Source organism: Trichomycterus rosablanca, chromosome 15 (genome assembly GCF_030014385.1).
Source record: "Trichomycterus rosablanca isolate fTriRos1 chromosome 15, fTriRos1.hap1, whole genome shotgun sequence".
In the NCBI taxonomy this organism is placed as follows: Eukaryota; Metazoa; Chordata; class Actinopteri; order Siluriformes; family Trichomycteridae; genus Trichomycterus; species Trichomycterus rosablanca.
Window position 1 is genome coordinate 26,227,526 of NC_086002.1, and position 16,764 is coordinate 26,244,289.

At 39.2% G+C, this 16,764-nt stretch overlaps 1 protein-coding gene across 1 annotated transcript in view; it reads right to left on the bottom strand.

The window, feature by feature from the left end:
• Positions 1-7,161: 7,161 nt before the first annotated feature.
• LOC134328438 (butyrophilin-like protein 2) overlaps positions 7,162-16,764 on the bottom strand; it is a 31,651-nt gene continuing 22,048 nt past the window's right edge. The window contains exons 5-10 of the mRNA XM_063009533.1: positions 15,795-15,896; positions 15,373-15,405; positions 14,251-14,283; positions 12,137-12,341; positions 7,716-7,797; positions 7,162-7,206 (exon numbers count right to left, since the gene is read on the bottom strand). Coding sequence (XP_062865603.1) covers positions 7,162-7,206; positions 7,716-7,797; positions 12,137-12,341; positions 14,251-14,283; positions 15,373-15,405; positions 15,795-15,896 — 500 coding nt within the window. The remainder of the gene's footprint in view (positions 7,207-7,715; positions 7,798-12,136; positions 12,342-14,250; positions 14,284-15,372; positions 15,406-15,794; positions 15,897-16,764) is intronic.

Consider the following 16,764-nt stretch of genomic DNA (forward strand, 5'->3'; position numbering starts at 1 on the left):
TTAATGAACGTTTACGTTAGCTTGTCAGAAGCTTTCTCAATGATGTCTGTGCGGTGTTTTTTTTTACAATTAGTGATGGCAACCCAAGCAACTGTTCCACTGCACTATTTTACACTAAAAACTACACTATTCCATAATGCTCCAGACTGCATCATTCTAAATAGGTATCGGTATCGGCGAGTACAAAAATACATGTACTTGTACTCGTACTCGGTTGGGAAAAAATGGTATCGATGCATCCCTAGTGAAAACACACTCACTTCAGAAACGTCCATCAAACCATTGTCACGATACAACCACAGAAAAGTCTGTTACAATAACCGCGCATCTGACATATATACGAAGTCAAGGGTCTCTGCTGGATAGTATTACTGCCTAGTATGTGAGTGAATAAAACTCCCTTACAGTTTTCTCTTGTCCCAGCAGTTTTTAACATCAGTACATTTAGCATAAAATATGTTCACCATTTTAATTGTAACATTTCACTTAAAAATCCTTGTTTTCTATAACATTTACACAGATTTTTTTTATGCGATTATTTATTAATTTTATGCGAACTTAACTATGTAAAGTTCTCAGATTAATCGCGATTAAAAATTTTAATCGTTTGACAGCCCTAATAAATACATTTTGTTTATATGATTGTTTCCATATATTTTGATTTATGGTTTATTTTCTATTTTTGGCTGCAAGAAAGTAGGGACCCTGTGTTTACCTCATTGAGAGAGAGAAGCGAGAGAGATAAGTGTCCTTTGCCTTTTGAGCTAGTAATTATCATTGGTTTTCTTCCCCCTCCACAACCTGTTGTGTTTATAATTATTTGTTTCTCCTTTTCTCTGGCTGGACAGGAGCTGTGGGCCAAAGCGGGAGGCAGACGGACTTTAGTGGTGGAACCCCTTTCACTTGTCCTGCACTAAAGCACATTGGGTGTTATTGAGGTGTGCGGTGTGATCACGTGTGGTGTGTAGTGTAGGAGATTCCTTTACTTCCATATTTTCCGCTGCCGTGGTAAGCCCTCAGCCCTGTTCCTTCCTGCCGTGGTTGTCTTTAAATTATAAATGGACCCATAGAGTATTAAATGTGATGTGGCTAATCATTTTATACTAATTGTGTCTGTTTTAGAACGTGGCTTGACTCGTGTGGAAACTTTTGTAAACAATTGCTTATAAAATTGACTAAGTGTTGGAAGTACGTCTCTGGTCTCCAAGTGTCTTCGAACCTGGGTGTCTTTCTTTCTGGGCCTTAAGTGCCAGTTATATTTACTAGGGGTGAAATTCCCCTAGGTGGCGTTGTCGAGCAACTTAAACTAACTACGTCCACCGCTCTGTCACACTAACATTCTCAGATCTCAGCAAAAGTAAACTAGTGTACTTTACTGCTGCACCACCTGAGCGCGTCCTTCATGCTAACGGGGTGCTTTTTAAAAAGATTAAAAAGATTGTCTATTATTAATGCATTTCTCTCTTTATTACCTGTTAGATCTTAGTTACACTTATGTCAATATACTTATGGTATGACTAGTATTTTTGCTCTTCTCTTCGCTTATGAGCTGAGAATGTAGTTTGAAGGTTGTTTTGGCTAGTTTTGTTCTTGTTGATTAAAACTGTCCTTCTCTCTAAAATCTTCTCATGTAGTTTAGCCTTCACACACACATTCTCACACACACACACACACATATTTAGACACGCTCTCTCTCTCTCACACACACACACACACACACACACATACTTTTCTGGTCTTTATAAAAACTCTGTTTTCTTTCAATAAAGTAAGGCATTCATACTTTGACTTTGGTGTCTTGTCTGGGTGCTTTCCTCGTGCATGAGATTCAACGAATGATTCTTCTCCTGGTTAAGTTCTAGTCTAGTCTAATTTAAGGGACAGGACTTTCAGTAAATTAGAGAAACTACCTAACAAATGTTAATACCTAACATTACCGAACTTCATTATTTAGTCCGGAGCGCTGTGGTTGATAATTTTCACCATTTCAAATTACATTTTCTGCTCAGTATAATCAGCAGAGTGCAAGTAAGTAGGTGGTGCAGAAACTGTTAGCATTATATTTACTTTACTAAATGAATGTTAATTAATTTCAGACATATTTTGAGATCAGACTGCAGCACTGTAATTCTGCACCTTCTTAGTTTGAAACTGTGAAAAAACAACAAGCTGTACTGCATGGCCCCAATATTACAGAAGCAGCTAATGGCATTAACATAGATGCTATGAAAAGGGGGAAACAAAAAGAAGTTTCAAAACCCAAAGTTTGAAAAACACGACGAAAAAAGTGTCCACAAAAGTAAACAGCATCAGTACCAAAAAGACTGTGGTAGATGCTGTGTAGGAAAAAAAGCATGCATGGAAAGACTGTCCAGCTAGAGAGGCTGAATGCCATAAGTGTCACAAAAAAGGGCACGTTTCTGTTTTTTCCTATGGCGAAGTGTCCTCACCTACTGCTCAAGAGTGGACACAAACTCTGACTGTAAATGGAGTCATACTGCAGTTCAAATTAGACACAGGTGCAGCAGTATCAGAGGTACCAGAGAATGTTTTCAGCAAAACAAACTTGGTCACCTCCAAAAAGCACCAAAAGTGCTTTATGGGCCTGGTCATAACATCCTTGATGTAAAAGGGTGTTTTCAAGCGGTCCTCACAGCAAAAGGGCGTAGCTGCATCCAAGACGTTTATGTTGTTGCTGGACTTACAAAAGCACTATTAGGGCTACCAGCAATTGCAGCCCTGGGTCTGGTCCCCCGCTCTGTGTTTACTGGACTTTGGCTACTGCAAGGGTCCTATCACATTAAACTGCAAAAAGGGGCAACACCATATGCACTTTCAACACCCCACAGAGTGCCACTGCCCATGAGAGCCAAAATGATAGACCGAATGGAGAGTATGGGTGTCATATCCAAGGTGAGCAGCCCTACAGAGTGGTGTGCAGGGATGGTTGTTGTTCCCAAGCCAAATGGAAAGATCTGCATTTGTGTAGACATCACCAACTTAAATAAGTGGGTCAAGTGAGAACGCCACATTCTACCAGCTGTAGACCAATCCCTAGTGATGCTGTCCAATGCCAAAGTGTTCACAAAATTGGATGCTAGGTCAGGCTTCTGGCAGATTCCCATCACCAATAAATCAAAGCCTCTGACTACATTTATTACACCATTTGGGAGATATTTTTTTAATCGCTCCTATTTGGTATTGTTTCTGCCCCAGAACACTTTCAACGCAGACTGTCACAGCTACTAGAGAACTATGATGGAGTGATCTGCCATGCTGATGACATTCTTGTTTTGCCAACCTGTGTGGCTGATGTTCGCAGACTCATGGGCATGGCAAATTATCTCGCCAAATTCCTCCCGCAACTTGCTTCATTCACCAGGAGTTACTGAGAGAAAGAAATGAGTGGTACTGGGGCGATCCAGAGAAGTACTGGTGCAGTACTTGCAGCAGATGCATCCTCATGATGTAGGTGCTGTACTTACACAGAGACAATGTGATGGCACATGGAGACCTGTCACATACATTTCAAGAGGACTGACAGACACAGAGAAGTGCTATGCACAAATTGAAAAAGGAGCTCTAGCAGACACATGGGCGTGCAAAAGGTTAGTCTCATATCTCCAAGGCCTTTACTTCACCATACTGACTGACTACAAGCCACTTCTGCCGCTGCTGGGTAACAGAGGCCTAGATGAGAATTCTCAGATTCCGCCTTCGCCTCTTGAGATTTTGTTATGACATGTTCCAGAAAAAAAAACCTCATAACTGCAGACACGTTGTCTTGTGCACCACTCAGTAACACGTTGACACTTGCTGATCAGCAGTTGGAAAAAGATTTTCAAGTCTTCGTTGACACTATAGTGTCATCACTGCCGGTGACAGAGACTCGTCTGAAACAGATCCAAGAAGCTCAAGCAGCCAATGATACGTGTAAGGTTGCAAAACAATACTGTTTAGCTGGCTGGCCAGAGAAACATGCAATATACAAAGACCTAAAGCATTTTTGGCAAGTCAGAGTGGAACTCACCGTGGTGGGCAATCTCCTCCTAAAAGGAGAAAGATTAGTGATTCCAGTTCAACTGCAGAAGGACATTCTTGAAAAGATCCATGAGGGACACCAGGGCATTTCTAAATGCCGAGCCAGAGCTCAACATTCTGTATGGTGGCCAGGTCTGTCATCTCAAATTCACCTGATGGTGGACAACTGTGACATATGACACAGAGTACAGCGGTGTGAGCCACTGTTGTATAGCCCAGTCCCAGCTCGCTCATGGTGTAAAGTAGGTATGGATCTCTTTGAGCATGACAAGAAAAGCTACTTGCTCATTGTTGATTACTTCTCCAGATACATCGAGGTGGTAGAGCTCAGAACCACATCCTCAGAGCTCACAGTGCAAATGATCAAAATGACTCAAACGTTTAGCTTCTTCATCTCAGAAATGAAAAATAAATAAATTCTACACAGTAAACAGGAACATGCAGTTTAATAAACTGGAAAATGTATTCCATAATTTCAAGAATTTCTACTCTCATGAGTGTTCAGCCATCATTCTACTGTATAAGATGTTTAAAGTGCCAAACTAAGAGCTAACATCCACTTTACTGGATCCGAATCTACTGTCAAATCACTCCAGGACACCCTTGAAACACCTTCAACATCATTTTACTGTTTTAACACAGTAAAACACGTGTGTTAAACGTCCACTGAAGGATGAAAAGTGAAATGATTATAATGGTGAAATAACAACAACACTGTTCCTGCTGAATTGCACTGCACTCTGTACACAATGTTCACAAACTCATCATCAGACTTTGTTTTATTAAAACACGAACTGAAGCCGAGGTTCTCAAACTATGGTACTATCAGTGGTACGTGAGGGGATCTAAAAAAAAATGAAAGCAAATCAAAGGATGAAATAAAATTAATCTAATGTTAAGCAGAGGAAGCTAAACTGATGAAAGGCTCAAAAATCGTACAATCGTGGCTCCAAACAGGAACAATTAACTAAAAAAAATTACAAGCAGGTTAATATTTCCAGCTCAGTACAAACTGAGGTGAACAACAGCAATGATGCCCCCAGCACTAGTGTTCCTAATGAAGAATTTACCTTCTCACCAAACTGTGCTTGCTGTGTATTTTAGAATATTATTTTATAATGTAGCTGAACAGTGTAGGCCTGAACTGCATTATATTTAATGTTGTAAATAACGGTGTCAGGAGCCCCATCTGTGTATGGGGTTTAATTATGCTCTCCTCAGTTTAATAGCCTGAACATCTCAGCCAATAGATTCTCCCCACTGATTATCATTCACACCTGATTCCTCATCACTCTGCCTGTGAAAGCCCCTGGTTTCTCCTCTCATCACCAGATTGTCTGTTGAGGCCACTATGGTGGAGTTCAGCTCTTTGGATTTTTTCCCCCTGAATTCTAATATTTCCCTTTTCCTCCTGGTTGCTAAGCTTCCTCCCTTTACCTGGATCAGTGGTTCTATACCACTTTCTCTCCACTCCAGTCTTCTTCATTCCTGCTGGTTCCACCTGCCTCTTTCTCTGCTGTCTGGTTCCTTTGTTGCACCTCCTTCATTGTACCTAGACCGAGGAGATCGAAGCTAACCCACACCCCCTCCGACATGTGGGCAGCATGCCGTATGCATCTTATCACCCACACATTGACGAGTGTTGTGCTACCTAGCGTTGTGTACGGAGAGACACACCCTAAGAGCACTCTTTCCTCATCTCTGTGTAGGCGCCTCTAATCAGCCAGCAGAGGTCAAAACTGCACCATTCTCACATTCTTCATGTAGCCCCTCCTCCTCAGCCGGCAAGGCAGAGCTGAGATTCTATATGATGTATTTGAGATCCCAGCTCTGGTTGCAGCCTGTGTTTTTACCGCTGTGCCACCTGAGCAGCTAAAGAGGAACTGTCACATTTAACAATTTGTTTTTGCTTGAGCTTTGAAAATATATATTTTTTTTTATCCCATCAATAAAAGCCAGAGAAACTATCCAATCACATCACTGTGTATTAAAAATGGAAACATGTTTTTGACATGTAAGTATAATAATGTTTTTTGCTGACATCAACACATGGGCCAGTAAACTTAGTAAAGCTTGTAAATTCACCAGCACCTCACAAGTTCCACCCGTAATCACCACTAGATCCAGAGCCAAATGCACTTTTGGTAATTCAGATAACCAACATGTAGCTTTAAAACAGCCCTCCTAAACCTGATAACTTAACCTAATAGTTTTTTGTTCAGTGGTGTGTGATTTGTAACCCTTTCCGGACTGGTAGATTTAAGTGACTTTGTTTTGCATTTGAGTCTCTTTAGAACATGGAATCATGTGCTGCTTTCTGAGACTTCTAGCCTCTAATGACACGATTTTTGCCCTGACATCTACACATTCAAAACCAAAAACCCTCCCAAACACCAACCAATGAAACCTGGGATTTCAGTTCTAGTTTAATTAATGGTGCTTAACTAATTAATCATGAGAGAAGAGAGGAGGAATTAGATTATCTGCTGTTTTTGTAGTGTTCTTTTGTTTGTTTACAGTCTAAGCTTAGCTTGTTAACAGAGAACAGAACAAATGAGGTTAATCACCACCACACTCCTAATGTATGGTACAGTGGTGCAGCTAGTACTGCATTATTTGTAGCTATTGTGATGTGAACACTGAGTTTTAAGGGTTCATTAATGGTGGATATCAAATAATAATGTTCAATTTGTATGTTTATTTTAACTGTAACACTTTTAAACATCTACAATTAACACAAATAATAACATAAATATATAAACTTGACAGCCTCCATATTTTTTATCTTCCCACACAAACTACATAAACACGATCGAGTCAGGTAAACGAGTTTAATCACAGTGAAACCTTCTGCCCGACGTGCATTTAAAAGCAGCATCTGTCCAGGGTGTGTTTCCAATTTGCCGCTTTTTTTCCACTTTGCTCCTGACCAGGATGAACTGGTTAATGTAACTGGGTCAAGACGTAAAAAACTTTGTGTTGATGAAGAACCTGATTTAGTTTTACAAATTAATTTCAGAGCATTAAACTGCCAGCTATTCAAAGCTAAATTGCTAGGACAGAGCTAAGTTGCTAACTGAACCACAAAAACTGATGATTTCTGGTTAAAATCTCTCAGTCTCAGGATCCTGAACCAGCAGTAGATGTTTTCTGGTTCTCATGCTGCTGTGGAATTGATCAGAGATTAATATAAACTGGTTGTTACTTGCTAAAATGTCACTGTTACCTCTGTGAATGTTGCTAACTAAAGAGCTAATGCACAAAAATAATTTTATTCCTGTATAGAAGAACACTGAGAAGATAAAAATAGCAGTTATGATTTTTTTTAAAGCTGAATCACGTTTTTTTCATCCATGATAAATTCCTACAGCAGGTTCAACACCAGAAACTCAGGTGCTACTAGTTTAGGATCTAATCTCAGGTAAGTTAGTGAGATACAGTTAAGAAACAGTCATGATAGGATGTGATGATGTATGAAGACTCCAAAGAGTCCCAAACTAACCATCTACCAAGGTTCAGCTTTTAATAAAATGATGCTTCAATGATTCTTCTGTATCTACAGTGTGTAAATGAAGATCTTACCACAGTATCTCCAGTTTACAGTGTGGATTCTTCAGTCCAGCAGAGAGCAGCTTCACTCCTGAATCCTTCAGTTTATTGTAACCCAGGTTCAGATGTTTCAGACTGGAGGAGTTTAAACTGAGAACTGAGGACAGAACTTCACAACTTTCCTCTGTTAGATTACAATCATCCAACCTGGAGAGAAATAATCAGATCAGACTACATTGCAGATAAAAGTGAAAGCAGTTGAATTCATGAATCAACCAATAGCAGAACTGCTCTACTGTACTGATTTACAAAGGGGCGGAGCTTCATATTTCTACGCCATCCAAAATAGTGGAAGTGCTAACTATAGCCGTGTAGCGACTGAGAATTGTTACAATGTTACTCACAGATTATAAATGACAACCTGATTTCCATCTCCATCGTAAAACATAGATGAGAGTGACTGTGTGTGTGTGTGTGTGTGTGTCAAAAGTGTATGTTCCTACGTCCTCTCAAGTGTTTTCAAGTAGCACTGGATCCACCATGGTCCTGACCAGTATGAAGTGGTTCAATAATTTTATCTAAATTAAATGTACATTCCATAATTACTCACTATTTTACTCTGTAAATGTTTCACTCTCACTGCTGTATTTCTGCACAGCACGACTGGGAACTAATAATGATCAGGAAGCTCTACGTAGAAACTGCTGTCACTAACATTCAGGGTTAGAAGTACAAATACTTCTGCTCCTGTTTCAGGTGAAATTCTACATTCTGTATAAAACTAGTGCACGAGACTAAACATGTAATTTACACGTCATGTTTATGTAAACTGAGCTCTGTTCACGTCTGATTCATGAAACTGTCAAAACTATCTGATTATTATTACAGTGTTTTAATCAGAGTAAAATTCATTCTCCTGAAAACATGATTACACATCAGTCAGATCAATTCCCTCCATGCTAACATCCTCAGATCTCAGCTAAAGTGAGCTAGTGTACCTTACTGCTGCACCACCTGAGCGCCTTTTTAATAAAAAGATTAAAAAGATTGTCTATTATTAATGCATTTCTTTCTTTATTACCGAACTTCATTATTTAGTCCGGAGCTCTGTGGTTGATCATTTTCACCATTTCAAATTACATTTTCTACTCTAATCAGCAGAGTGCAAGTTAGTAGGTGGTGCAAAAACTGTTAGCATTATATTTACTTTACTAAATGAATGTTAATTAATTTCAGACATATTTTGAGATCAGACTGCAGCACTGTAATTCTGCACCTTCTTAGTTTGAAACTGTGAAAAAACAACAGGCTGTACTGCATGGCCCCAATATTACAGGAGCAGCTAATGGCATTAACATAGATGCTATGAAAAGGGGGAAACAAAAAGAAGTTTCAAAACCCAAAGTCTGAAAAACACAACGAATAAAGTGTCCACAAAAGTAAACAGCATCAGTACCAAAAAGACTGTGGTAGATGCTGTGTAGGAAAAAAAGCATGCATGGAAAGACTGTCCAGCTAGAGAGGCTGAATGCCATAAGTGTCACAAAAAAGGGCACTTTTCTGTAGCATGTCGCACATCCAAAATGGACTCTGTGTCACCGGGTGGATGTGAAACACCCTCACAGGACTTTTTTTTTTTTCCTATGGCGAAGTGTCCTCACCTACTGCTCAAGAGTGGACACAAACTCTGACTGTAAATGGAGTCATACTGCAGTTCAAATTAGACACAGGTGCAGCAGTATCAGAGGTACCAGAGAATGTTTTCAGCAAAACAAACTTGGTCACCTCCAAAAAGCACCAAAAGTGCTTTATGGGCCAGGTCATAACATCCTTGATGTAAAAGGGTGTTTTCAAGCGGTCCTCACAGCAAAAGGGCGTAGCTGCATCCAAGACGTTTATGTTGTTGCTGGACTTACAAAAGCACTATTAGGGCTACCAGCAATTGCAGCCCTGGGTCTGGTTCACCGCATGGATGCTCTTACACAACAAAACACCCCAAACTTTGTTGCTGCATATCCCCCTGTGTTTATTGGACTTGGGCTACTGCAAGGGTCATATCCAAGGTGAGCAGCCCTACAGAGTGGTACGCAGGGATGGTTGTTGTTCCCAAGCCAAATGGGAAGATCCGCATTTGTGTAGACATAATAAGGGGGGTCAAGCGAGAACGCCACATTCTACCAGCTGTAGACCAATCCCTAGTGATGCTGTCCAATGCCAAAGTGTTTACAAAATTGGATGCTAGGTCAGGCTTCTGGCAGATTCCCATCACCAATGAATAAAAGCCTTTCACTACATTTATTACACCATTTGGGAGATATTTTTTTAATCGCTCCTATTTGGTATTGTATCTGCCCCAGAACACTTTCAACGCAGAATGTCACAGCTACTAGAGAACTATGATGGAGTGATCTGCCATGCTGATGACATTCTTGTCTTGCCAACCTGTGGCTGATGTTCGCAGAGTCATGGGCATGGCAAATTATCTCGCCAAATTCCTCCCGCAACTCGCTTTATTCACCAGGAGTTACTGAGAGAAAGAAATGAGTGGTACTGGGGCGATCCAGAGAAGTACTGGTGCAGTACTCACCAGAAAGAGAGACAAGAGTTGCAGCAGATGCATCCTCATGGTGTAGGTGCTGTACTTACACAGAGACAATGTGATGGCACATGGAGACCTGTCACATACATTTCAAGAGGACTGACAGACACAGAGAAGTGCTATGCACAAATTGAAAAAGAAGCGCAAACAGTCACATGGGCGTGCGAAAGGTTAGTCTCATATCTCCAAGGCCTACAGTTCACCATACTGACTGACCACAAGCTACTTCTGCCGCTGCTGGGTAATAGAGGCCTAGATGAGAATTCTCAGATTCTGCCTTCGCCTCTTGAGATTTTGTTATGACAAACATGTTCCAGTAAAAAACCTCATAACTGCAGACACGTTGTCTTGTGCACCACTCAGCAACACGTTGACACTTGCTGATCAGCAATTGGAAAAAGATGTTCAAGTCTTTGGTGGACACTATAGTGCACTAAAGACACTATATAATTGCTGCTGGTGACGGAGACTCGTCTGAAACAGATCCAAGAAGCTGAAGCAGCCGACGATATGTGTAAGGTTGCAAAACAATACTGTTTAGCTGGCTGGCCAGAGAAACATGCCATATACAAAGACCTAAAGCATTTTTGGCAAGTCAGAGTGGAACTCACCGTGGTGGGCAATCTCCTCCTAAAAGGAGAAAGATTAGTGATTCCAGTTCAACTGCAGAAGGACATTCTTGAAAAGATCCATGAGGGACACCAGGGCATTTCTAAATGCCGAGCCAGAGCTCAACATTCTGTATGGTGGCCAGGTCTGTCATCTCAAATTCACCTGATGGTGGACAACTGTGACATATGACATATGAGTACAGCGGTGTAAGCCACTGCTGTCTAGCCCAGGCCCAGCTCGCTCATGGTGTAAAGTAGGTATGGATCTCTTTGAGACATGACAAGAAAAGCTACTTGCTCATTGTTGATTACTTCTCCAGATACATCGAGGTGGTAGAGCTTAGAACCACATCCTCAGAGCTCACAGTGCAAATGACTGACTTTATTTGTACTTGTAAGTAAACAGAAAAAAACTCAGTACAGCACATCTTTGTGCAGAATAAGCAGCATCAACAATACAAACATTTATCACTACAAGCGGCAGCGTCGTCGTTGTTCCACCCAATCACGAGCAACTCAGCTCATCCATGCTGTTAATAAATGATCATTTATCCAAATAACACTGCTGAGTTTCTTACTGTGGTTTCAACTCTTCTCACTTCTGCTTCTCCAGGTTTCAGTGCTACTAAATATTATAAAAGTAATGCATGAGCAACAAAACCTCACGGTCGTTCAAGATGGTGACCGATGTGGTTAAGATTCGTTTGTCATTAAACTCTCATTCTGTAAACTGGAAATGATTTTTTAGACTTCATGGTTTATTTAATTTGCAAATGATCGTATGTTTTCCTGTGAAAACTGCTAAGGCGGATGCAATGTCTTCTGTTCTCATTCTCATTCTGCTTGCTAGCCTTCTAGCTTTTGTGAAGATGAGTAACTCTAAAGCCAGAGCAAAAATGAACCGATTCATTAAGTTGTATGAGCACGACACCGTAATGAAATGAAAGAGTGAACAAAACAAATTAATCTTTACCGTAGATAAGAGCTCAGCTCCCTGATTCGATTTCAATGAATAATCCATTTGAAAAGAGTCATCTCTGACTTGTTGACTCAGCGATTCAGTTTGCAAGCGGAGAATTTTGTAAATTCTTAACGGGCCGGATCAAACACCCTAACGGCCTGTATGTGGCCAGCGGGCCCGTAGTTTGCCCACCACTGGCTTAACTGGTTGATTTAGCAGCTAAGGGGGCAATTAATTTTTCACACAGGGTCAGGCAGGGCTAAACAGCATTTGTTCTTGAATAATTAAAACTATTCTTTAAACACTGCAAACTGATGCGAGTCAGAACAAAATCACACTGGTGGTCAGTAAAGTATTTTTAGTTTAAATACTCACACAGCTCTTTTCGTTGATTGAATCACTGGTCGCAGTCTTCGAACCCCTTCATCTGACGACATGTATTTCTTCAGGTTAAACTCTTCCAGCTCCTTATCGGAGTTACATAAAGCAACCACCACCGCTGCCCACTGAACAGGAGAAAAATCAACTCCATGTAGAAGATTATAACCAGGCTTTTTTAGGGATGTTTGGACTTCCAGCACTAAAAAAGATCATTCAGGTCATTTAGTCAGTGGACTGAGTAACTTCATTTATTATTAATATAAAAATTATATACAGCTCAGCTGAACACAAGTTTTTCACAAATATGTAACAACCATAGTAAAAAAAGGTGGTGGTTGGTTGGGGCTTTGACTCAGTTAATAAACAGATCACAAGTTCATCTCCATGTGCACTGTTTAAACAGAACATTTTCCCAAAAACATTTTGCAACAAACATAAAGGAGAAGATTAATAATTCTTTAATTGAATTTTTTTTTTTAAATGAAAGAATAAAAAAAGTCATTATGTACATATAAAGGCTTGTGTTTTTAAATATTTATTTGTATGTTCCAACCATTGTAAAGTGTTCTTTAGCTTGGAAAAGGTGCTATATTAAAAAACAGCCAATGATGTCATGGTATCTGTTTTACAGCTACTTCAGCCTCATTTTAATAGAAATCCTCCCAGTAGTGTAAACAGTGCAGACAGTTTTATATCCAGTTAGTTCACTTCTGCAGTAGTGCAGTGACCAAAAAGCCAAACACAAAAGATTGTAGGAAAACAAAATGGAACAAAAGAACAAAATGGAAAGTACAGATAAACGGTAATTATATTTTATGTTATTCTCTGTTCTAACTTTTTGGAATGTTTTGCTACAATCTGATGTTAAAATATCATGTATCAGGTTCATAAGCATTAACTTCCAAAATACAGTGGTGCTTGAAAGTTTGTGAACCCTTTAGAATTTTCTATATTTCTGCATAAATATGACCTAAAACATCATCAGAAGTCCTAAAAGTAGATAAAGAGAACCCAGTTAAACAAATGAGACAAAAATATTGTACTTGGTCATTTATTTATTGAGGAAAATGATCCAATATTACATATTTGTGAGTGGCAAAAGTATGTGAACCTTTGCTTTCAGTATCTGGTGTGACAGCCCTTTGCAGCAATAACTGCAACTAAACGTTTCCGGTAACTGTTGATCAGTCCTGCACACCGGCTTGGAGGAATTTTAGCCCATTCCTCTGTACAGAACAGCTTCAACTCTGGGATGTTGGTGGGTTTCCTCACATTAACTGCTCGCTTCAGGTCCTTCCACAACATTTCGATTGGATTAAGGTCAGGACTTTGACTTGGCTATTCCAAAACATTAACTTTATTCTTCTTTAACCATTCTTTGTAGAATGACTTGTGTGCTTAGGGTCGTTGTCTTGCTGCATGACCCACCTTCTCTTGAGATTCAGTTCATGGACAGATGTCCTGACATTTTCCTTAAGAATTCACTGATATAATTCAGAATTCATTGTTCCATCAATGATGGCAAGCCGTCCTGGCCCAGATGCAGCAAAACAGGCCCAAACCATGATACTACCACCACCATGTTTCACAGATGGGATAGGGTTCTTATGCTGGAATGCAGTGTTTTCCTTTCTCCAAACATAACACTTTTCATTTAAACCAAAAAGTTCTATTTTGGTCTTATCCATCCACAAAACATTCTTCCAATAGCATTCTGGCTTGTCCACGTGATCTGTAGCAAACTGCAGACGAGCAGCAATGTTCTTTTTGGAGAGCAGTGGCTTTCTCCTTGCAACCCTGCCATGCACACCATTGTTGTTCAGTGTTCTCCTGATGGTGGACTCATGAACATTAACATTAGCCAATGTGAGAGAGGCCTTCAGTTGCTTAGAAGTTACCCTGGGGTCTTTTGTGACCTCGCCGACTATTACATGCCTTGCTCTTGGAGTGATCTTTGTTGGTCGCTCATTTGTTTAACTGGGTTCTCTTTATCTACTTTTAGGACTTGTGTGATGTTTTAGGTCATATTTATGCAGAAATATAGAACATTCTAAAGGGTTCACAAACTTTCAAGCCCCACTGTAGAAGCAATCTGAATAAAAATGTACCTTTCTCAGCATCTTCCTCTCTCCACTGTTTAACTAAAAAGAGAAAAAAAACAGTGAAAAGATTTACATGTAAAACAAGAAGACACAAGGATTAAGTTACATTAAATTGTAATAATGAGATAAAGCCGAACTTTATGCTTCTTCTAACATAAAAGCCTGACATAAAACAAAGATTTTCTTAAGGAGACTGTCAGTAAGCAGACTTTGAATAATATATCATAGGCACCTCTACAACCGGCACCTCTAATCTCATCTTATTATTAAAATACAAGATTAGATGTTGAAAAAGATCTTACAGCATTTTCTTAGTGACCACAAGTTCAAATTAAAATTGATGTGCACTGTTTATGTCATCTGTACACAGAACATTTTCCCAGAAGCATTTTGGAGCAAAAATAAAGGGGAACCATCAAGATTAATGATTTTTTAAAAGGGTGAAATGTTTTGTAATGCCAGGACTTTTTAAAAATTTATTTTTCCATAAAACCATTTTTTAAATATTCATTGGTATGTTATTGCTATGATAAATGTCCTTGCGTTTGGGAAAATCACTATATAAATTAAACATACTGTTTTATTATTTCCAAGAAAAACCAGAAGAAACAAGCCAGTGATGTCATGGTATCTGTTTCACAGCTACTTCAGCTTTATTTGAATAGAAATCCTCCCAGTAATAGTGCACTAGACCGGCCTGCTTTTTATCCTGATACAGAGATTTGTGACCAAACAAGCCAAACAGAACTTTTTTTTGGAATGTGTTGTTACAGGCCTGAAATGCAGGAATGGATGTTTAGTAATAAATGAAGTTGAGCAGATAAAACATGAAATATCTCAGGTTCATCCTGTCTGACATCAAATTAAATTGAAAGTAAATGTAAGACTCTGTAAATCTCCATGCTGTCCCAACTTTTTCTGATTTGGGGTTGTATATACTGTATATTCCATATTGTTAACATATATTAATAATCATTTTTCTAGGTTTCTTTTGTTTGCTTTTGATTTCTCATTCTGTTTTCTCTAACCTGTTGTCTTTGTTTTGAATGTTTTGTTACAATCTGATGTAAAAGTAAAATGAGCTGAACTGAAAGCTCATGTATCAGAGCTGTCAGTTTTTTAATTCACCTTTCTCAGCATACTCCTTTCTCCATCTTTTAACTAAAATAATAAGAAAAAAAACAATAAAACATTTTCATGTAAAAAAACAAACATTTGGTTTAATTAAACTGTAACAATGTGATTAGGTAGAATGTTATGGATCTTTTTCCTTTAAAAACTCATAAAATGTGTAACCACCCCCACCCCACAAACCTTCACATGCATTTATGGTGCATTCACATGAGAAGTGTTTTGGACTCAAAGCGGCAAAAGTGCACAGCACCGCCACACTCCATAGGGAACAACAAAACAGACATAGTGGTGGTTTTGCTGCTTCTCATGTGAATGCACCCTGCTGGCTGAAGTAAAGAAGTTTTCTAACATGAACAGCATGAAAGTAGCATGAAACAATAAAACATTTAAATGTACCAATTCAGGATGATTCTCACCTTTCCAACTCATGAAAACTACAAACCCAATTCCTATGATCATGATCAAACTTCCAACTGAAACACAGATGACAGCAGTTTTCCATGCTGAGAAAATCTGATCTGAAACACAAAACAAAGAAATAAAATATAAATACAGTCAGCTCCAAATTTACTTGCACCCCTGGTAAAACATGAAGAAATCAAACTTTTAATTAGAGGAAATTTATTTCAAGAAAACAAAACTTTTAACATAATTGCTTCTAAAACCAATTAGAGCTTCCGAAATTCAGATACTGGGCGGAATTTCAATCTCTCTGTTTATTGGTTGTTGGATAAGTGTTACCGGGCTCAAACGCCTCGTGTTGTGTTTTCCCAGATCTTAAATAACAGTCTGGTGGGACCCAAAAGCAGATTTGAAAAATCGCAGTGAGTGAGATTCGAACCGGGATCGCGGGTGTTAAAGAGCTTTGCTCTACCCGATTCGCTACGGGCTTGGTTAAAGTGCTTGTGACTTTAAACTACTTAACGGTTTTAAATGATAATCCTTAAATGTAAACAAATAGCAGAAGATATGTGTGTATTTATATATATATATATATATAAAGGAACTGTGTGTTTGTTGAAAAAAGGGAAAACAGAGAGGAAAGACTGACTGAAATAGCGGAGACCGCAACTTGATAATAAAAAATAAAACGTGTGGTTTCGAACCCCGCACGTCAGCGTACTGAGCTCGAGAGCCTGATGCACTAACCACTACTCTATAGGGTAAATTAAAGAAACTGTGATCTGAATCACTTATTAACATACCAAAAAATACACAAAGAAAAACTAATCTGATGAGCTACCCGCTGGCTGTTGGGTAGTCGTTTCAGAACTCAAAGAGACCTCAACAAAGGTGTGAGGTTACTAAAGAAATGATAAATTACTTTACTTTTCTAAAACTGTTCCAGTTAGTTAAACAGGGAGATAAACAAAAAGGTCTTTCTTT